The sequence below is a fragment of the Artemia sp. Qi Xiang Cuo genome, chromosome 12 (genome assembly GCF_049724085.1).
Source record: "Artemia sp. Qi Xiang Cuo chromosome 12, ASM4972408v1, whole genome shotgun sequence".
Lineage (NCBI taxonomy): Eukaryota > Metazoa > Arthropoda > Branchiopoda > Anostraca > Artemiidae > Artemia > Artemia sp. Qi Xiang Cuo.
The window spans coordinates 14336232-14359926 of record NC_142805.1 but is presented as its reverse complement, the minus strand read 5'-3'; the positions used below and the strand labels follow the sequence as shown (position 1 = coordinate 14359926).

The 23695-nt window shown below is 34.0% G+C and overlaps 1 protein-coding gene across 1 annotated transcript in view; it reads right to left on the bottom strand.

The window, feature by feature from the left end:
• Nucleotides 1-17362, bottom strand: part of LOC148945811 (uncharacterized) — a 33010-nt gene extending 15648 nt beyond the window's left edge. Inside the window, exons 1-2 of the mRNA XM_089098178.1 lie at nt 17315-17362; nt 14520-14765 (exon numbers count right to left, since the gene is read on the bottom strand). Coding sequence (XP_088954304.1) covers nt 14520-14765; nt 17315-17362 — 294 coding nt within the window. The remainder of the gene's footprint in view (nt 1-14519; nt 14766-17314) is intronic.
• Between the last annotated feature and the right edge of the window lie 6333 nt (nt 17363-23695).

The following is a 23695-nucleotide window of genomic DNA, read 5'->3' as shown; positions in this document are numbered from 1 at the left end:
TGTTCATATACAAATTCTCAAAAAATTCAAGCCAGAGAAACACTTTTCTATTTAAGCAATTCTGTTTCCTCGGGAAAAGTTTTGTCTGCAGCACATACAAAAAAAACCTTTTGTAAATTGTCTGCATAGCCTTATTTTTTTGTCACATATATAAAAGATAAGTACTATTTTAAACTTTTATTATTCAGAGTTTTATGTCTTTGACAATTCCTTTTATGATGCACAGGAAAAATCACACAAGAAGAACAAAATTCCTTTTTGAAATTGCACATAATAACATATAATATTTAGATTTTAATTGGGCATTATACTCAAGACTAGATGAAAACTACAAACTATTCTCAATTTTTTTTTTTCACCAATATTTTTCGGTTTTTATTTTGATTTGATATTTTTTCTTTTAAATTTTTATGTAACTATTTGTATTTTATGATGGTTTTGTATACATATTAAATTTTTTTTTTTATTTTAACAGCTTAGTTTTTATTGTCAATTGACCTGAATGTATAAATTTGAGGCATATATATTTTAAGTCAACGGTTTAGTTTTTATTAACTCGTGTGATTCCACAATAAACTTATAAGGGTGTTTTTTTCTTGCTGATTGGCTGCAACATGTTTTGATTTGTTAATTGTGTTACATATCGATATTGTGTATTTCGTTCAAAGGGGCACACTGCCCAAATTTTTGACGAAAGGTTCTATAAATTCGTTATGAAAAATTGTTATTCATCTTTTTCTCCTGGAGTTCTGCAGATAAATGTCCACTTATTTTTTATGCTCAACTTAGGCATGGGTAGTTTAGTGTCTTGCTATTGGCTATAGTGAACAAAGTACAGGTGGTATTTAAAGATACACACTGTGTTCAACCTCAAATATGATAGACCAGCTATATATATTTTTTTTTTTTAATAACAAAAGGTTGGTGATGAAACGAATAAGGCCATAGAAAGCAGCATTCTGAAGCACTTACCTGCACCATACCAAATTTTGCGTTAGTTATCAGCTAATATCCTTACAAAAAAGCTTTGGCAGGTCTGACCTATAGAATTCTATGTATAATATGCTAACTCTTGTATATTGTATAATGCATTGTATAAAATTTTTTTTCTAAATCTACATACATCCTCCTTTTTGCATATTTTCCGCTAATGGCTGAAGAACTGGGCACTGTCAAAATCATTACAAATTTTTAAATCATACCACTTATTCATTATAAATAATTTAATTTAATATCTAATATAATAATCTAGAATTTAATACTAAATCTTATATTTATAAAGACTAGGCATTAAATATATTGTATAGTAAATGTTATAATTGACTGTGTCTTCTTTTTTTTATTAATTTAAGACGTTTTCCAAAGCGATGGGGAACTGGTGTTTGATAGTTCAGCCCTGAACTAACCGTCAAAAAAATTCCTGCTGGTCTGTGACGCTGAACCATTTAACTAGTGTACCCCTATTTTCAACATTTTCTTCTTTCCTTAAATCTCTAGTTTCTGAATCAACTCTAACTTTTTGATCAAACATTTTTTATTAGAAAAAAACTATGTCCACCTGAGTTCTATTTTTTTTCAAACTCATATCACTGTATAATGTATTATCATCGTAAAATCCTCAAATAATTGAATATTGTCATCTACTGTATCTAATTTGCGAAGTTTTGAAACTCTATTATCGTATGAAAAATATTTATCAAAGTTCTATTTTATCAAGTTTTGACTATTCACTTGGTTGATGTTACTTTGCAATCACTATAAACCTGATTTATCCCATACCTAATCCGTAGACTGATTTCTAATAGTACAGCCTGGAGGTTGAAGTTCACTACCTTAAGGACCTCTACATTAAGCTTCTATGAATCTTAGCAACTCAAATACACTCGGTTAAACTCCAGACACACGATTGAAGTCACTCCATTTGGCTTCCTTGATAAATTGAACTTCACTAATCCCGATTCTGTGCATAGTGTCAGAATGTTTTTCTCAGTTGTGGAGGTCCTGTGCTCATCCGAGACTACTAACGTCATCCCTAGAATCGATACATAAGTTACGAAACAAATAAGAGTTACAAATAGCGACAAACTATGCTTTTACTGAAAAAAATAATAACTTAAGGGTAACAGCAAGTTTCCGGTCCATTGACTTGGAGGGTTCATTAACTATCTTGACTTCTATTTCATAAAATTGTTATGATGCAAAGGAAAAATCACACAAGAAGAACACCATTCCTTTGAAATTGCACATTAGAACAGAAGATATTTGGAATTGAATTTGACAGTATACCCAAGACTAGATGAATACTACAAAATATGTTCTCCTGATCCATCTTTTTATTAAATATCTTGAATTTTTAACTAAGGTGGTACAATCTTCATTCCTTCTAACTGACGTGTTTTTTATACGTTGTTGAGATTTAACCCCTATTGCAGGTATATAGGGGTCTCTTTCTTAATCAGCAACAAACTAAAATGTCTATTTAGAGACGTTACTATATTTGGGGGTGAGTTGCTAAAATTTAAGATTCAGCGAGTGACTTTCGAAGTTCAGTGTTATTGCTGTGCATGACGATAGAGCGCAAGTTCTAGCAATTTGGGAACAAAGAAACAGGACAATGTGTTTGGTTATTTACCCAATTTATATGTGCACTGCTAAATATCACTTACAGTGAAACGCACTTAGGGGGTTGGCGTAGTTGTTATCCTTAGTAAAATGCATCTGGTAAAATTCAGTATGATAATTGTTCAGTCAGTATCGGTTGTAAAGGAATTTGTGAAGCCCCTGGTTTTTAGACGAGTGTTTTTAACTTAATGCTGATTAAAAGTGTGTCCCTTGGTAAATTTATTTGTGACATAGTTTATGTACTTATGACGCTGTTATACTAAATCATCAAATATTGGGTTTGTTGATCCCTGAATTACACTTCTAAATGTGAGGATACATGCTTAACTTTGTATTACTAGTATTTGCTTTAGATTTGGAATACTCACCTCCTTATTGGTGCAGTTAGTTAAATTGGATTAATCAGCTTTGTAATCAAGTTAAAAGTGTGCTACAGAAAGCTGGTGAAAAAGTTGAAAACTAGTAATGAATGTCACTATGTTGATTGAGTTGTCTTGATTTAAGCTTACCCCGACTCTGAGTGTGTTATATCTGACTTCATTTTGAAGAATGACTATTTAATTTTATCGTGTGTCCCCCTGCGAGTATATGCAAGTAAAATCGCTTAATTTTTTAAAGGAATTAAATCATATTTAGTTAGATGTGATTTTCTTGTTGTTGTTTATTTTATAGTATTAAAGTTTTTGTCGAATATTTAAATATATAATTATAAATTTTGAGGGGGGGGTAGTATTCCCAACACCAAAAATTTTTAAATTTGCTTCTTTATTTTTATTTTCATTTAAAACTTGCTTCTGTTGACGTTCATTTTATAATATCAAAAAAAATGTAGTACACATATATTTCGATCTCCATTTTGAGTTTTTAATAGTTTTTTCCTTAAGAAGTGAATCCTGGTTATGACAAAAGAAGCTAAATATCGTCACGAAAAAGCGAACATCTTGTGTCCAAATGTTAATTCTGTCTAGTTTATTTAAATTTAAAGTACACAAATTAAAACCCTAAAAAAAATAACTAGTTTAAAAAAAAAAACAAAAAAAAACTTTTTTAAAATGAACAAAATTAAAATTTCAAATTTTGATAATTATAGATAAAAAATTTTTTTTAATTTCCAAATAGTTTTACTTACTGGAAAAAAAAACTTTTTCCACTCGACAGCAGAGTTGTGGTTTTTTTTTATTCAACATATTTTAACAAAAATGCGATCTAAAAATTTTATATTTCGGGGTTTGGGGAAAAACGTAGTCGGAGAGGGGGATATCTGCCCACCGCTTAATTTTTAATATCAAAAAGTTAACTAGAACTTTCAATTTCTAATCAATTGAGCTCTCTCTCTAAAGTTTATATGAGCATCTCTTCCATAAGAACCATAAATGCCCCAAGGGCATAATTTACGACGCCTGTTCTCGGGCCCTTGGGGGTCGTGTTGACACCGAGTTTGTTGTCTGACGTTTTAACTATTTTCACAAAAAGTGGTTTCCCACAAATTCTTTTGGAGGCATTTGAAGAAAAACGGGCATGGGGGGAGGGGGCCAGCTGCCCTATAATCACTTTTGACTCTTAAAAGTTAGCTAGAACTATCAGTATCCAATAAAACGAGCACTCTATAAAGTTTATGTGAGCATCCCTTCGATAAGAACCATATATATTCACTGAGTATAACTTACAAGATCTGCCCCCGTGCCCCGGGAGTGGGTTTGACTCCGGTGTGTTGGTTATTCCACAGAATTATTTGTTTGACACTGGAGTCTTTGGGGAAAAAAGGTCTTGATGCGAGAAGCTGGTAGCCCTAGGATCTCTTGATTCTTAGAATATTAACTAGAAATTTCAATTTCTAATTAAATAAGCCCTCTCGGAAGTTTATACTAAGATCCAGTTGAGACGAACCATATATGTCCCCCAAACAAAACTTACACCATCTTTTCCGGGGCCCTGGGGGGGTTGTATTAACCTCGAGTTTTTTTTTTGATAATTGAACTCTCTTAAAAAAAATGATGTTCTTAAAAATTTTAGAGGAAGCATTTGGCAAAAAAAAGGCGGATTAGCCTTGTTGCCTTCTTATAAATTTAATTTTAAACATGTAAATATAAATTATGATTTATAATTGAATTATCCCCCTCCAAAACATTTACGACAGTCTCTTATATTTAAAGTACATGTGTGAAAAAAAATACAAAAGATAAATGAAAAAATATATAAGCCTTATGTACTATGTACAACGCTTTATCGTTGCCTCTGATGAATTATGTTGCAAATATTTTGTTTTTATATTTACAATATAGAAAATGAGAAATTACAGTGAACTAAAATGTTTAATTGATGAATTTCTAGGAATTAATGACATTTTGTATTAAATATTCAATTTATGTTCATTATTTATTTCGAGTCATCTTGATTATTATAATGATTTATGTTTTAATTTTTGTCGTTGTTTCGAAACATACAAGCACACTATTCAAGATAAATACAGTTTTCAATTAAGTGCAAAGTACACATTGCTTTCATTGACAGTGCAATAGCGCTGACTAAGAAAAGAAAGATGCTGGCACAATGGATTATTTTTTGGTTTCTTTAAAACATGGCACTTTGTATGGAAAGATTTGTTTTAAAAATTTTGATAAGGACTAATTTGATTGGACATTGGAAGGGTTATGTGCCTTTTTTAATAGTCGAAAGCTAATGGACGGCAACTAACACTTTTCCATGCCCGCACTTTTCCCAACAAATTGTACTAAAAATATTGCGATACCCGGGTTGATATTATTATGGTACAATTATGGACATTATTTCTTTTTAGAGGACACTCCCCCCCCCCACAGCCCCACGTAACAGGGGTTTTATGAAGCTCCGGGGGGTCGATACTGTTTTTAATGAAAGATGTGTCTAAGAAACTTGGGCAAGGGCTCATTCAATTGGAAAAACAAAGAGCTCGTGCCCTATGTAATAGTTAACAGTTACTGGAGGGAAACTAACCCCCTGCTCACGCCAACACTTTCCCCACACGCCGGATCTGACAATTTTTATATGGCCGGGTCGTTCACCTGCGTTGTAATTTTTTGCCATTAGTTCTTTGCGGATGACACCCTCCCCCCCCCACATCGCTCAGGGAAGTCCTTTTTCCTTATGCCCTGGGCACATAAAAGGTTTTATAGAAAGCCTTTTCGATGCAACTTGAAAACAGTCTTATTCGATCAGAAATTTAAAGTGATAGTGCCTTTTTAAAAGACAAGAGTGATTAGAGGGCACCTAACCCCCGTCTCACGCCTACAATTATCCCACACCCCTGCGCACTACCTTTTAACATAGCCGTTTTGCTTAACATAGTTGAAAATTCTTGAAAGTATGTCATTGAGGATGATAACCCATAAACAGCCCTCAGGGCAAGAGTTGTTACATATGATCTGGGGGCATACAAGGTTTTTATAGAAAACGTTGTCATATAAACTTAAAAAGGGCTCATTTGATTGGAAATTCAGAGGGTTAGCACCTTTTTTGATAGTCGAAAATGATTTGAAAGCAAATAAAACCAATCCCAATTCCACAATTTTCCAAAACACATCCAATCAAAATTTTAAGATAGACATTTTGTAATAAGTAGATGAAAAATATGTAAATTATGCCTTGTAGAATGAAACTCCCCCCGAAAACCCAAGGGCAAGAGTTGTAAGCTGTACATTTGGGGTATACTAGGTTATTATTGAAATTATTGTCGAAAAAAATTTAAAAAAATCTAATTCAATTTGAAATGGAAATTGCCAGTGCACTGTTTCATGGTTGAAAGTGATTGGAGGGCAACTAACCCCCCTCTCACGCCTACTATTTCCCCAAAAACATTCAATCAAAATTTTGAGATAGCCATTTTTTTCAACGTAGTTGAAAGTTCGGGAAATTATGTCGTTGGGGATCATAAACCCCCCACACCCCTCAGGGCGTGGGCTTTAAGTTATGGCCTAGGTCTATATAATGTTTTTTTATAGACAATGCAGTAGGGGAAACATGGAAAAAGGCTAATTCCATGGGAAATTAATAGTGATAGTACACTCCTTAATATTAGAAAGTGAGTATAGGGCAACCAACCCCCTCTCACACCCACCATTTAAAAATTAAAACCCAGTCAAAAATTCAAAGTAGCTACTTTTTTACGTAGCTGAATATTCTAGAAAATAGGTTTTTGAGGATGAAACCCCCCTCCCTACAGTCCTCAGGATACGAGTTTTAATTTATGCCCTGGGGGCATATAAGATTTATCTAGTCATTGCATTTATAGAAACTTAAGTACGAGATTATTAGATGAGGCCTTTATAGTACTTGTGATCTTTTTTATGGTTGGCAGTAATTGTCGGGCAACTAGCCCCCCTCTCACGCCCACCATTTCCAAAAAAACATTCCATAAAATTATTAAGAGCTTTCTCTTGCAACGTAGTTTAAAATTCTGGAAATACGATCCTAAATGATGAAAACCTTCAGGGCAAGTGTTGTAAATTTCGACCTGGGGGCATATAATGTTTTTATAGTAATTTTTGTCGTATATACTTCATTATGTTCACATATAAAAGTGACTTGATAGGTCTATTAAGCTTATTAATAGTCACACGGGATTGGAGGGGGATTGCCCCCTCCCTACACCCAATCAGTTTTCTGCGTACTGCCGTTAAAAATATTGATTTAGCACGTTTGTAGACCGTAGTTGACGGGTACTAAAAGTATGTTTTTGATTCTTAAATCCCCCCCACAGCCATATGGCTAAGATTTTAAGATATGCCCTAGTGTCATAAAATTGTTTTAGAGATAGAGTTGTGGCAAGAAATTAAAAAAGTGTTCAGTCAATTGAAAATTGAGAGGGGTATCGCCCTTTTTAATAGTCGAAATTAATCGGAGGGAGTATCACCTCCCACTCCTATCATTTCCCCAAACTTTTCTGATCAACATTTTTATATGGCCAATTTGTTCATCCTAGTTGAAAGGTCTTGAAATTATTTCTTTGAGGATGACAAACATCTCTCCATAGCCCTCAGGACAAATTTTGTAAGTTATACCCTTGGAGCGTATCTGGTTCTTATTGAAAGTTTTGTCGTAGAAGCTTCAAAAAGGGTTCATTCAGTTTGAAATTGAGTAGACTAGTTCCTTTTTTATTAGCCAAAAGTGATCAAAGGGCAAACTCCTCTCTCCCTACTCCCCTCATCTCCTCAAGCACTACCATTCAAAATTTTGAGATAGCAATTTTGTTCAGCATATCAAAAACTTTTGGGGTTGAAACAAACCCATGAGATAAGGGCCTGGGGTTGTAAGTTATGCCCAGGGGGTAGTTAAGGTTTTTACGGAAGGGATGGTTGTTAACTTTAGAAGAGGCTCAGTCTTTCTCCTTGAAAAAGACTATGTCAATATAAAACGGACAGAAATTAATTAAAAAAACTTTTTCTACAACATAAGTTTTTCAAAAACAGTAAAAAACTCCATCAAACCAAAAGTAGAATCAAATAATCTGCCAAGCATACAGCTACCACAAGTCAGTACTAATAGATAAATGAAACCGAAAACTAACAGATATTGAAATAAATAACTGAGTCAAACTCAAAACAAGCAGATATTAATATGGGTAGGGTTCTAATCCCCATGCTTTTTAAAAGCTCGAATGTAATTTGTACTTAACCGGAAAAAATTATTTTAATTATTTTTACTTTTATAGCTTTAGGAATAAAAAATTAATTATAATTTTAAAGAAAAAATATCAGCATATGAATATTAAACTGACAATGCACATTTTCTTTAGTAAATTCATTTTAATTTTTTCAGTTAAGTACAGATTATATTAGATTGTATATTCAAGTCAAATTTAAAACATACAAAATGATTCCAAGCAGTAGTTTAGCTTTTCCCCCTCTTTCCCCCTCCTCTAGGTGTAAAACACCCCCTTTAACGTTCCCTGAAAGTTTCTACAAATACCACTAGTCGTTCCTAAAGTATTATGAACACGTCTTTTTGACAACTAAGATGCAAAAAGTATCTTTTAATCGAAAGAAACATTAGCCTCATAATTCCCTGAAAGTTTCAACTTAATACATTTAACTGTTTCCAAAATATTTCACATAGTGCATAAAGTATTTTAAAAAGATTAATGTACAGAGTATATTTTGGTTGGTTCAACATCCTATAAAGTTTTTAATTCCACACTGTTAGCTTATCCTATATGCTGCACATACACCTTCTTAACAACAGGACTGTGCATAGATTAAGATGGGTTTTGGAAGACTAGAGATTCTAGACATATTCAATTATATAAAAATAATATAATTCCCACCTAATACTGGAATGTGAATTTATAAGTTTATGCTACAATTCACTAATATTATAATTAAAAGTTTTTTTTATTTGTAGAGTTCTATATTGTAGAAGATAACGAGAGTGAGTAGAAATGGTCGTACTTGCACTGCTCTGCGAACAAGCCTTAAACTTCTGGGAAGAAATATCTCATCTCGTAGTTGAGGCAATTCAATTTGAGGTTGCGCCGGTACTTCTAGGGTTGAGCTGGGGTTGGGGACTTGCCTACTTTGGTTCAATTTTTCACTGTTATTCGTTTTTTTGCTTATACTTGAGTCGAGAAGAGGGTGCTGTAATTTATTTTATCCTTGGCCACCACTGACCCTTGAAACGGCTCTTGCCTGTAAAGTAAGAACCTTACTGAAAGGGGTATTTTTTATAACCAGGGCTTTTTTCAAAAGACAAAGAAGGATTGTTTACTATTTGAAGATATCATTTTCAAGTCAAAGTGGAAAAAGGACTGTATGATAGTCCATATACCCTCACACAAATTCTGGAATTGGGAAATTTTTTCTAAAATGGTGCTCTGTAATAATTTTCAGGACGACATTAACATTGTTTTGTTGTCGTTTAAACTAACTCCAATTTGGATACACTTTTAGGGCCTTCAGAATCATACAGTTTCTTCATAATTTGACAATGTGTTACCAAATGATGTGAATTTGTGCCATTTGGGCGTTTTTTTTTTAGTCGATTGTACATTGAATTTTCAAATTGGCGCATTGTGCCGATCTGGTGCATGTTAGAACAATTCGGTACAAAGTGGGCGTATTTTGCTTTCACACTTACAATGATAAAACTCAAAATCTTAAAGTGTAGAGTTTACTGACAAGTTTTATTGACAGATTCAGGAAACTGACAATAAAGACAGATGAAATTTTTAGAGCCCCATAGGGATTCTCAAATTGCATTCCAGGCTCCCTGACAACTTAATTTTAAACTATCAAAGCGTGCGTTATCCTTCGTGTGAAAATCAGATATGGGAAAAATGTCAAGTTTTAATAAAAAAAAAATACAGAAGAGAGTGGGAAAAGCTGACCTTTGTTGACATAGCTCAAGCAGCTCTTTCTGTCTTAGGCTTACCCATCAGCAACACCTTCGTTGAGAAAGTGTTTTCTGTTATGAATCTTGTCAATTACAAAATTTAAAACAGAATGCAACTGAAAATACTTAACTCTATTGAGACATCCAACTTTGGCTAGATTGCTAGGGAAAGTACTGCGGGGGCTTTAATCCTACGACTGTTATGATAAATATATTTACTATTGATATTTAAGACATTAAAAAACCATCCAATGACAATGAAAATTAATATAAAACTCTTGAAGAAATTTTTTGGCAATATAGAAGAGGGGTTTTCCGTTTAACTTTGTTTAACTTTGAAGATGATCTTGAATACTTGTCAAAGATAAATATAATATTTGATTAAAAAAATGAACAAATCATTTTCAAAATTCATTGAAAGGTAAACTTTGGCCGTCGTCGTGCTTGTTGTTCTTATTTATATTTAGAATTCTAAGAAATATTTTGTTATCATAAAGAACTTTGAGAATTTTCATATTTTTTAAGCTTATAATTTCAATGTCATAAAAAAAATGTATAAAAAAAGTATACTTTGATGTCAATTACATAAATTACATTTTGTAGAGATGACCTTCAAGGATCATGCTTTACTTTAGTTCTTCATTAGATACTTCTATCTATTAGTTATCTTTGTCAAATGCACCATTAACTTCCACGTTTTTGTACAACTTATTTATTTTGCAAGACGAGTATACTGAGTACTTATTCCTTTTTTAGTTCTTTAATCACAGTTTCTATTGTAGATAAGGAATAAATCAGCATATCAGCCAGAAAGTAGGTCTTCTTTAATTCATTAATTTAATTCTTCTTTAATTGTTTTATCTTCTTTAATTAGGTCTTCTTTAATTCCTGCTTTTATTTAATTCTCTGACATACCAGAGAACTGAGGAAAATATATTGCTTGTAAGGTCTGAGACTGAGAACGGAAACTTTGACTTCGAAAGCGTATTTAATCAGTCAAATTGCTTCACTCTTTCAAATTTTGGACTCTGGTGTCAAAATCTGTCAATTAAGACTGAATACAAAAAATAATGAGTTCTATTACTATGAAATTAAAAATTCACAAAATTTGCGGATACCCGGTCTGGTGTCTGTGAATTTCTTTTTTTTTGCATATATTCATACAATAGATAATTTCCCCTGAATTTCAAACGGCACCATAAACCAACTCAATAAATGACACAGCCGGCGATTTTTGGTTTGCAATCTAATGTCAAAAAGGCCTGGTGCGCAATCTAATGTCAAGTACATCGCATCACTGATGTAACATCTGGCAATAATTTTGAACTCACATCAATTTGATATTGTCATTATATCTGTTGTCGAAGGTCTGACATAGGAGTATCAGCTCATATTAGGGTAGTTTCAATATATTCCATCCCTCATCCCTCTATCTGTAAGATATTTGCTTTCTCTGTATTGTGTCCTTTTATTGTGAAATTTATGGGAAGGTGCCCAATGGATATTCTTAAAAAATTACATTCTATAGAAATTAAAAATAATATCCAACTACACTTAGTATTAAGATAAAATATCATGCTAGACAGATAATAATATTTTTAAGACTCATACACCTTTACCTACCTAGCTGAATATTTGGTAAAGTTCTACCAAATCATATTATTGAGTTAGGACAAAAGTGAATACACCATTCGATGCCTTTTTTAATGCTGATAAATAATGTAATAATCATTTGTATCGGAAATGAATTTCAGCCCCCCCCTATAGCGGCCAAGTCCGGGTTAGGTTGGGTTAGGTATAGCCTATATAGGGGGGGGGGGGCTGAAATTCATTTCCGATAGAAATCCTTATTATATTTTTAAGCAGCATAAAAAAAGGCATCAAATGGTGTATTCACTTTATTCCTAACTCAATAATATGATTTTGTAGATATTGACTGCCTTTTTTTTTATGCTGATTACAAATGTAATAATCATTTCTATCAGAAATGAATTTCAGCCCCCCCCTATATATGCCAATACAGGGTTAGGTTAGGTATATATAGGGGGGGGGGCTGAAATTAATTTCATATAGAAATTATTATTATATTCATAATCAGCATAAAAAAAGGCATCAAATGGTGTATTCACTTTATTTCTAACTCAATAATATGATTTTGTAGAACTTTACCAAATATTTGACTATGCAATATACAGAATATCTAACTAGTTGGATAATAACATAGCTTAGTGTTTCAGATATATATCCAACTTGGCAGATAAGAAGATTCTCTAAGCAGTTTGGTGTTAGTATCCAATCAGCCAGATAAACTGTTTCTCTTATGCAGAGAGAATATCTACCTAGTTGGATGATAATGTTGCTTAGTGTTTCTGATATATATATCCAACTAGGCAGATAAGAAGATTCTCTAAGAAGTTTGGGGCTAATATCTCACTAGCCACATAATTCATTTCTCTTAGACACAGCAAGAATATCTAACTAGGTGGATAATGCTGAGTCTTAGATTTTCTGATATATATTTAACTAGACAGGAAGTTACTTTAGTACATAGTTGGATTAATATCAGAAGGACTATGACAAAGTGTTATCCACCAATTTAGATGTTCATGCTATGTCTAAGTGAAAAAAATGTCTGACTAGTTGGATATTATCACTAGTTTGCATGAAAGATTTACGTATCTGTCTAGTTTGATATATATATCACAAGCATAAAGGTGAAGCATTTTCCACCTAGTTAGGGATACTAAGCTGGCTCTTATGCTTTATTGTATTTGGCTAGCAAGATAATTCTATTTTTGTCTAAAATTTCAATTATTTTCCAAGTTGGATAATTTCTTATTTGCTTAAAAGGATTTTGCTTCATTTAATATAGGCTGTAGCAAACTTTAATTTATGACATCTGCATATGTTTGTTTATGTCTTGCCAAAAGGTTCCTTTGGTGAAGGTCTCTATAAGTTACAATTTGAAACATGCTGGAACAAAAAGAGAAAAACTTTCAGATTGCTAATTTTACATTAGTTTTTATAGTTTAGTTTGTGTTTTTTGATAGCTCCTCTGTAGCTGCCCCCAGTGGTGTAATTTGCTCAAAATGCTGGGAGGGGGGAGGAAAGTTGGAGCAAAATTTCCCAAATCAAGTGAAAACTGAAAAATGAGTCCTATTAAATAATTGCCTTAAAGATAAAGATAGGCTATAATAAAGAAAACTGACTGGCTTCTCTGGATGCTTGAATTATGCAGGCTTATCTTAGTTTTGACAAGATTTTTTGCAGAAACTAAATTTCAGCCTGAGAGGGGGGGGGGCAAAATAGAGCTTGGATAGGGCAGGAGCCCCTTCCCTGCCCCAAAGCAAATTATGTCCCTGACTGCCCCACGCAGGGTATCATATAGTCTTGAGTTAAGTATAAAAAAAAACACAACCAATCATAAAAACTTATTCATAACAGAAAAAAAAAACAAGGAAATATAATTCATTATTCATGCTTTGCTGTATGTTATAAAGTGAAAATTGCATCATTTTTGTTAGTTTATTATATAGCCTAGTGTTAAATGTTAGAAATAAATTTCAATAAACATGAACAAAACCATTAAAAAAAATATATAAGTAGAAATATAAAGGTATCTCTCTTTTTGTTCTTGAATATCTCTCTCAAGATCCATTATTCTATTACATTAATTTATACTTTGGACCAAATTAAGATCCATCTTGATCTGTTAATTGCTCCATACTTGATGATATGAATGATTTAACATCAAATGCATTCCACTGGTTTTTCAGGGAACACCATTCCATTCAAAATCTAATATCTTTTTTAAAACTTCATCATTAGGAGCTGAGACTGTTGTATTTGAGAGCTATTTCAGTGGTGTACTACATGGCAGGAGAAAAACTGTTGCTAGTGTAAAGTTTTGCCAGATGGTTTGAAACGCTTCTTTGAATTTCTCCTCCTGTCAGTGCCAATATTTAGGGAAATTGACAAATGAATTGGGGGCAGGGGGTCTTATGAAGTAAGCTTAGCAGTATATCAGCTCTTTGTTGTCAGTAAACCAGTGTAGATAATTTCAGTTCCTTCAAATTTGAATCATAAGGCTAGTCTCTCGTCTTAGATACTGCCTTTGTGGCTCTGCATTGCACCCCTTCAAGGAGCTGCATGTGACTCCTGTGTCCTGGTGATAGGAGTGCTAGGAAAGGGTTTGCATGAGACACACTCTTCTTTCAATTTGAACGGAATTTATAGTGGTTTTCAATAATGGTTCCGAGATCCCTCTTTTCATTCACACTCTATATCTCTTGAATGTTATTTACAACTGGATTTTCCATAGTATACTTGAAACCTGGGTTGGACTTGCCAAAATGGATCACTCTACATTTGTCAATATTGAAGCTCATCCACCATATTGTTGCCCAGTTTTGAATATTTTCAAGATCTTCTTGTAGTGACTCATGAATCACTGCACAAATGACTTTGAGTCATTAGCATAGAGTTAGATGATTTTTAGCTAATTGAAAAATATCCTTTGTATTGATATTGAATACAGTAGGTCCTAAAACACTACCCTGCAGGACACCTGCAGATGTGACTCCACATCTTTCAGAGAGGATTGATTTTCCTTCATTAGTAAAAACCTTCATTCTCTCTGTTTTATCTGTAAGAAAGGCTGAGATCCAGCCCACAAGGCCTTCATAAATTCCACATGAGATGAGTTTTATGTTCAAGTGTAGATGTGGAACTTTGTCAAACACTTTAACAAGGTCAAGCAGCAAGACATCCATAGGTATGCCCTGATCAATCAGGTATGTTATAAAATTATAAGTCTTCAGTAAATCTGTTTGTACAGACTTTCCTGGTTAAAAACTATGTTGGCTTGTTGACACTATCATATCAAGTTTCAGGTGGTTCGTGACATAATCACTTACCACTCTTTCCAAGATTTTAGCAAGAGTAGAAGTTTTAATTATGTGATGGTAGTTGTATGAACTGGCTTTATGTACCTTATAGTCCAAAGGTGTGAAAATTCCGTTTTTCAATCTGTTGGCACTTCCTTGTGAACAAGGGAGACTTTGACTAAATGGGAGAGTGAGTTGGCGACGTCGTTAGCAAAATTCTGATGAAGATATGGATGCAACATATCTGGTTATGTGGATGCTAGTATCTCATTAAATTTGAGGTGTTTCATGACCGAGTCGTTTGACACTCTTTTTAGGATTTTTGCAACAGTAGAAGTTTCATTTATGTAATGGTAGTGTACTATTGCGTGATTATTTCCCTTTTTGGACAAATGTTTGGAAAATGATGTTGTCCATTTTATTGGCACTTTCTTGGTACATAGGGAGACTTTGAATAATTGGGAGAGTAGCTTAGGAATGTCTTAAGCAACTTCTTTTAGAAGACGTGAATGTAACCTATGTGGCCCAACTGAATTTTTGATATCTAGTAATTTAAGTTGTTTGAGGATATTTGGACTATGAATCTCAATGAGCTCCATTGGATGTTGGATTTCTGTGTGTTCAACATTTGTTTAGGTCTGTACCTAATGTGCTACTAATAACAGACAATAACTGGTAGTTCAATTCGTGTGCTTCTTTGAGATCTATACCTTTACAATTCGTTTTTTTTTTCAAATGACTAATTAAAAAATAGAACATGGTTGACTACAGCTAACTCCTGCAATTGGCATAATTTTTTTCATTCAAAGGTACTTTTGCTCAACATTCCACCATCTTAATTTAAACTGAAGAATGTGCCATTAATTCAAAAAATTTGTCAACCAAAGGTCTGTATTCAGGTCTAAAGTGTTTCCAACATTAAAGATATGTGTTCTGCTTATAAGTCACTCATGAAACATTCTAACAAGAAACAGAAAACCTGTCCTAGAATCCAATTTAAAAAGGTATGTTACAAAAATTTGAAAATAAGACAATGATAAATTATAACCCCAGACCGGAAAATCAATTATAAGGGCAAACCTCGTACACAGTCTAGGTAAAAAATATGTTACAAATGTTTAGAACAAAGAGAAGAAATCTGAGAATATAGAGGAAGAAAAATTTTGAACCAAACGTCTTAAAAAATTTCTGCCAGCTTTGAAATCATCCTTATCTATCCAAGAGGTTAAGAAAATCCTTTTTTGACAACAACGTTTTTCTACATTTGGATTTTGTACCATCATCAGCAGAATATAGGGTCTTACTTTACTGAATATATGGATAGTCAGGAGCATAGTATTTTTTTTATTTTTGACCAGAGAAAAGAAATTAGGGTCATGAAACTTGCTGTCAATTCAATCAATCAATACTAAAAGAAAACAATTACAAAACATAAGGTTTTTACATGCCCAAGAAGCTTAGCTTGTAAAGGGCCAACAAAATAAAACACTTTTGTACACAAAAAAGCACATGCAATAAAGCATATACATATAACAACAACAAAAAAACACTGGAACAAGACAATGACATTTAAGAAATATGGGATTTAGAAAAAAACACAACTTATAACTGAAAAAAAATTAAATGAATGACATGGATAGAAATTAGGATAGATATCAAAAAATATTATATAATATTAAAAACATATTTAATGAAGAGGAGTGACATATAAAGTAGGATAGAAAAAAAAAATTACAATGGTAACACCCGACAAGAAAAAAATACCGGAACATCAGAAGGGATGGAGTTACAAGGTAAAACTGATTGAATAACAGGAGACCTCTGAGCTTCTGTATATGGTTGTTTGGGTAAAATAAATTTGCTAAAATAATACATAAAAAAGAAGAGTACCTACCTGAGCCTGACCATAAGAAAAACTACTGCAGAGACGGTGGAAGTATACCTGGAAAAGCAGAATGTGCTAAATAAAGGTAACTTTAACCCACAATGCGATCCAGCAGAGCTATTCCAGTATCATTATAAAGATCAGAGAAAGGGTAAAATCAAGGTAGAAGAAAAGTAGCCTTCACTGCCCTATTTTGGGCTCTTGTTAAGTGAGCAGAGAAGAGATATATTAGTACCACCCCAGACAGAACAGCAATAAGAAAGGTAAGGAAAAATAAAAGCATAACATTTGGGGGGAAGAAATGAATTAATCCTTTGTAACATTGAAGATTGGCAGAGGACAAGGGAGAAAGGTATGAGTTTTATGGGGTTTGAAAGAAAGAAAACAGTCAAGATACACACCAAGAAATTTCACAACTGTAGCTTGCAGTAGAATATTATTCACATAAATCAGGATAATTAGCTCCCTTGCGTTTCTCACAGGATAAGGGGTCCTGAGGTGTACAATGGCACTTTTTTGGCTGTTGAGTCATACCATTTGATTAGCACCAATCTCTTACTTGATCAAGAAGACCTTGGGCAAGGTAAGTGGTAGATGGCGGGTTCATTGCAGTAATGTAAAAGCTACTGTCGTCAGCAAAAAGAATAGGGTGCACAAATGGATGAAGACCATCAACAAGATCATTAATATAAATTAAAAACAAAAGTGGTCCAAGCACAGAGCCCTGTGGGACACCTTTCAAAATAGGCACTGCCCTATTTTGGGCTCTTGTTAAGTGAGCAGAGAAGAGCTATATTAGTACCACCGCAGACAGAACAGCAATAAGACAGGTAATGAAAAATAAAAGCATTTTGGTGGAAGAAATGAATTAATCCTTTGTAACATTGAAGATTGGCAGAGGACAAGGGAGCAGGTATGAGTTTTATGGGGTTTGAAAGAAAGAACACAGTCAAGATACACACCAAGAGATTTCACAACTGTAGCTTGCAGTAGAATATTATTCACATAAATCAGGATAATTAGCTCCCTTGCGTTTCTCACAGGATAAGGGGTCCTGAGGTGGACAATGGCACTTTTTTGGCTGTTGCGTCATACCATTTGATCAGCACCAATCTTTTACCTGATCAAGAAGACCTTGAGCAAGGGAAGTGGCAGATGGCAGGTTCTTTGCAGTACTGAAAAATCTACTGTTGTCAGCAAATAGAATAGAGTGCACAAATGGATGAAGACCATCAGCAAGATCATTAATATAAATTATAAACAAAAGTGATCCTAGCACAGAGTCCTGTGGGACACCTTTCAAAATAGGCAAGGTAGAGGAAGAAGCATCATTAACCGAAACATACTGAGATCTCCCTTAGCCACAAGACCTAAGCCATTCACGTAGGACTCAGTGCACTCCAAACAAAGATAATTTAGACAAAAGATTAGAGTGAACAACCATATCAAATGCCTTTGAAAAGTCAAGAAATAAACACAAAACACTAGAACCTTTTTTAAGGTTAACGTGCAGAAACTCTGTTGCATCTTAAAATGCATGCAAGGTTGAAAAACTGGGACGAAAACGATACTGATGGTTAGTTATGAGAGAATTTCTTGTAGTTGTATTAGTTCTAAATACAAATAAAGAGAGTATACTTTACACTAATTTTTCAACAACCTTTGAGATTACAGGAAGAAGAGAAATAGGTCTATAGTTTGAAATTAGTGATGAATTGCCTTTTTCATACAAAGGTACAACATTAGAAACTTTAAATAAATGAGGAAAAATACCAGAAGAAAGAGAGAGGTTAGTTGTATGTGAGAGGGGGTTAGAAACAAACTGATCAATTTTTTAAGAACATTACAGCTCAAACCAAACCATCAACTAACGGCTATTTGAAAGCTGAAAAATAATATTTGGAACTTTGGTGGCACTGCCGGGGGAAAGAAAAATGACTTTTCTGCTAAGGGAAAAATACTTACTCTACTATGTTGTAGGATATGAACTGAAGAAGGTGTGGTGAAATACGAATTGAAGGCGCTTGCATAAGAAGTTTTATCCAAAAAATCTCAATTAACTCTCCTGTAATGGTAAGGCAGGAACTGTTTGAGTTTCTGGCAGAAATTAGAGCTATTGTTTCAACGATCCAGAAAGTGGGTTTGTCTCATACAATCAAGTTTGATGATCTATACAAGACATATCTAGCAACAGTGATTTTCACATTTATAAATTGAACTTAGTCGAAAACCAATAGTGAATTTATTTAACAAGTCTCTCATCACTTATTTACTACAAAACTTTATTATATATGGTAAATGAAATATATGGTTTTTACCAATTTTTTTGTAAAATTTCATAAGAATTTAAATTCACCATTTTTTTTTTCATTATTATAGTGGTCATAAGTCACATTTTCGGTTCAAAATTAAATTTTCAGTTTAATTCATTAACTTTTCAGAGGTACCCTGGTCATCACGAAAGAGTCCTCAATCGTCCTACAGGCCTACTGCTTCCAGTGTGTCCCCCCACTCAGGTAGGACTGGTGGGTGCAGGCTACTGAGATCTGTTTGGTATGTTTGACGCTGGGTGTTTCTGAGTCTGCCACTGTGGCGTAAACCCAACGGTTGTCAATGGAGTGCTGTCTTTGGTAGTAGGAGATTGTCCATACGTAGTATGTGGCCAAGGTATCTCCATTGGCGAGCTTGTATATATATATATATATATATATATATATATATATATATATATATTAGGGTGGTCCTTATTTTTCAAAGTAAGATTTCTCGAGCAGGCACCCCCTAATCTTGTTTCTATTGTTAAAATACCACATAATCCCAAAAAAGAGCCAAATATATTGACATTAAGAGGTCCCTACCAGATGTTAAAGTTTTTGGTTACTGCATGCTCATTGCTCATTGCTCAATGCTGCATGTCTTGCACAGTTTTCAACAGTCAACCCTACACTATAGTACAGCATGGTAGCTTTCTGAACTGCTGGACTTATTTACTTATTTATCTGCAGGCTTCCCACAATGCATTTCAGCACAGGACGCTATTTTTGTTGCATGCAATGTGAGTGAAAATGCAAATTTCAGGTTTTTTTTTAATTTTATGAACTGCAATATGTTAATTATGCTTCACACTGACACAGGTAACTTTATTAATCCGATACTTGGCTGCAGATACACTGACACTGACACAGCAATGAGTGACAGCATAGACTGCATGGTTTGTATAAGTGACAGTACTGATGCAATATTAAAACCAATTATAAGAAGTGAAACAGACATATGACTCATCAAGCAATTATCAAACACTCTGATTTCAACAAAACTACCATCGAAGAAAGAGGTCATGGCGCTATTCTATCACTACAAGCAAGTGACGAACAAGACAGTCTGTGAAGCAGAACATTCCACAGCCAATGACCTTCTTGCAGTTTGGGCAAAGGCACACATTCCAACAAGACTCAAGAAACATGTGGTAAACAAAATTCAGTGTCTCTTTAAGGAGTATGACAACCTGATGAATAATGAAGAAAACAAAGCTAAGCGTTCTGAAACACTGAAAAAGAAGGACGAAAATTGGAAAGTTGGCCTCAACATTTTTTTGACCTTGCCCACACCAACGCAATGGAAATGATATTTATTCAAGAAGACCGTTAGTTTCTGTTAGCGCAGCGGGAACCAGGACGCCGTGGAAAGATGGGCCGTGTCGACAAGGTTTTAGAAAGAAAAAGAGCATCATCTCAGAAAAGGAAAGGATACCATGACATAAAAATTGAGAAGGAGAGGCAAGAAAGAACAACAAGAGAAAAGAAAGTGACACTGGAATCATCATCTGACAGCAAAAAAAATCAAGACATTAAAGACCCTGAAACAGAAGATATAAAACCATCAACCTCAGCAAAACGTCAAAAAAGAGGACGAGTATACATATTGGATGACAAAATGTCAGCCTGTCTGGAGTTGGCTAAAGTTAGTGACAGAAGTGCTGCATTACTTCTTGTTCCAACTCTGCAACACCTTGGTCATGATCCTGCTGAATACAATGTCAATCGCTCTTCAATTCGCAGAGACAGGATGAGGTAATACCAGGTAATAGCTAAAAATCTACAACAGGAGTTTAAACCAACAGTTCCTCTAACTATTCACTGAGATGGGAAACTCCGAGAGGATATATTCAGCAGACAGATTGTCGATCGCCTTCCAATTTTGGTCTCCGGAGCAGGTGTAGATCAGCGTGTTGGTGTTTCAAAGCTAGGCTCGGGAACTGAACAAGCTTCTGCGGTAGCAGTTTTTAAAGCAGCTGTGGCTTGGAACATTACAGATAATGTAAAGTGCATGTGTTTTGACACCATATCTGTCAATTCCGGTCCAAGAAATGCTGCTTGTATCCTTCTTCAACAAAAACTTGACAAGGACATGCTTTGGTTTGCTTGTCGACATCATATCTTAGAAATAGTCTTACAAGCAGTGGTTCTTGATTGCCTTGGTCCTAGCAAAGGCCCAGAGATAACAATTTTCAACTGGTTTAAGAACACCTGGCAGTTTATTAACAGAGCAGACTTTCAGACAGCTTCATCAGATGAGTGTGTGTTTACAACTGTTTCACATGTAATCACAGATATCATAGCATTTGCTGAGATGCAGACACGACTGTATCAACCCTGTGATGATTACCGTAAGCTTTTGGACTTGACAATGATATTCCTTGGTGGCACGCCATCTAAGGGAATCTCGGTCATAGCTCCAGCTGGGCTGCATCAAGTAAGGTGGATGGCAAAGGCGATCTATGCACTAAAGATCTGGATGTTCAGAAGTCAGTTCAAACTCACGAAAAGGCTCTTGCTGATATTTGTCAATTCACTGTGATCATCTACGTGAAAGCATGGTTTCGGGCATTGTCAGCACCATCAGCCCCTCGCATTGACCTCCAACTTCTAAAGGACATTTACAGCTACAGAAAAATATCAGAATCGATATGAAAAACTGCCTTGAACAAAATAATAAGACAACTATGGTACTTATCAGAGGAATTGGTGGCACTCGCCTTCTTTGACGACAAAGTATCAAATGACACAAAACATCATATGGTTACGGCTCTGCAAACATCAAGAGCAGAGCACCCTCTGAAGAGGATAACAGTGGACCCGTTGACACTCGGGGAGAAGAAGTTAGAAAACTTTGTCATGCAGAATACCAACAGATTCTTCAGCATTACTAGACTGCCTTCATCAGTCCTCACTAAGAATATTGATCTGTGGTCAGTTGAAGAAAACTACCAGGCAGTTATATAGTTCACTGCATGAGGGTAACCAATGACATTGCTGAACGTGGTGTTGTACTGATGGATGACTATAACCAACAGCACACAACAACTGAAGAACAGAAATAGTTCCTGTTGCTAGTTGTCAAGGAGTTCTGACAGCGTTACAGTGATTAAACCAAAAAAACACCGATGAACCAGTCTGAAGCCCATATGTGAACTGTGTAGTTTGACAATTGAAGTGACTGGACGCTATTACTATTGCTGGACACTATTGCAAATCACTTATTTTCTGTTTAGTGTACAGCAACTCAACAGTCATGTTTGATATTATTTAATTAAATGGCATTATTGTGTGCTTTTTTTTTCAAAGATCGCTTACACATTTCTAATAGTTATGGTAGGGACCTCTGAAATTGAAAATAATGCTAAAATGTTTGTTTATTATTCAATTATAATCAGAATGGAATCAATTCAGACTGTGCCCCATAAAAAAAGAGTAAAAAAAAAAATTTCCATCTCTTAAGGACCACCCTAATATATATATATATATATATATTATATATATATATATATATATATATATATATATATATATATATATATATATATATATATATATATATATATATATATATATATATATATATATATATATATATATATATATATATATATATATATATATATATATATATATATATATATATATATATATATATATATATATATATATATATATATATATATAATATAATATAATATATATATATATATATATATATATATATATATATATATATATATATATATATATATATATATATATATATATATATATATATATATATATATATATATATATATATATATATATATATATATATATATATATATATATATATATATATATATATATATATATATATATATATATATATATATATATTTCTCACTAAGTAAGAATTTCGCAGTAAGGGCGTACAAAGCGGGAAATGAGAGTGCGGATATAATGAGCAAAGCTGCAGAGTTCTTCGAGTCTGATGATATACGGAATGCAAAGAAATTACTGTGGTCTGAGGCAGGCCAGTCAACTAGGCCAACTAATCGTGACAAACCTACTGACCACATATTCGATATCATAAAAGCACTGAAATACTTCGATAACAACAAAGTCAATTTGCCGCATTTTGTTATATGTGACCCTGACGAGGTTCCTGTGATTGCCTGAGAAATCTGAGCAACACTGACCAGGAAAGTGAATGAGCTTAGTGCTAAGTTTGACAGTTTTGTGAGATCCGCGAGTCAGTCCGAACCGGCAGCCTCCTCTGTTCCCCTGCAAACTGCGACAGTGTTGACTTATGCAGTCGTGCTGAAGAATCCCCCGAAAAGACTGGACGATCCTGTTTCACGAATTTTTTCTTTCTATAAATTATGTGGAAGCAACTGTTGAATTATTGTCAAACTGAAATCTTGCAAAACCGTCCGGAAAGTTGTTCTAAATCGTCAAGAGTCTGAAAAATCAATTGCACAGGCTCTTATTAAGTCTGACCCATGCATTAAAGCAAAAGTGCCCATTTCTTCGTTCTTTGGCATAATCAGGCACGTATCCACCAGTGGTAGTGAGGAGGATCTTTTCGGTCTTGTGAATAATTGTGCTGAGGCCTCTCAGATCGGTAAAACGAGATC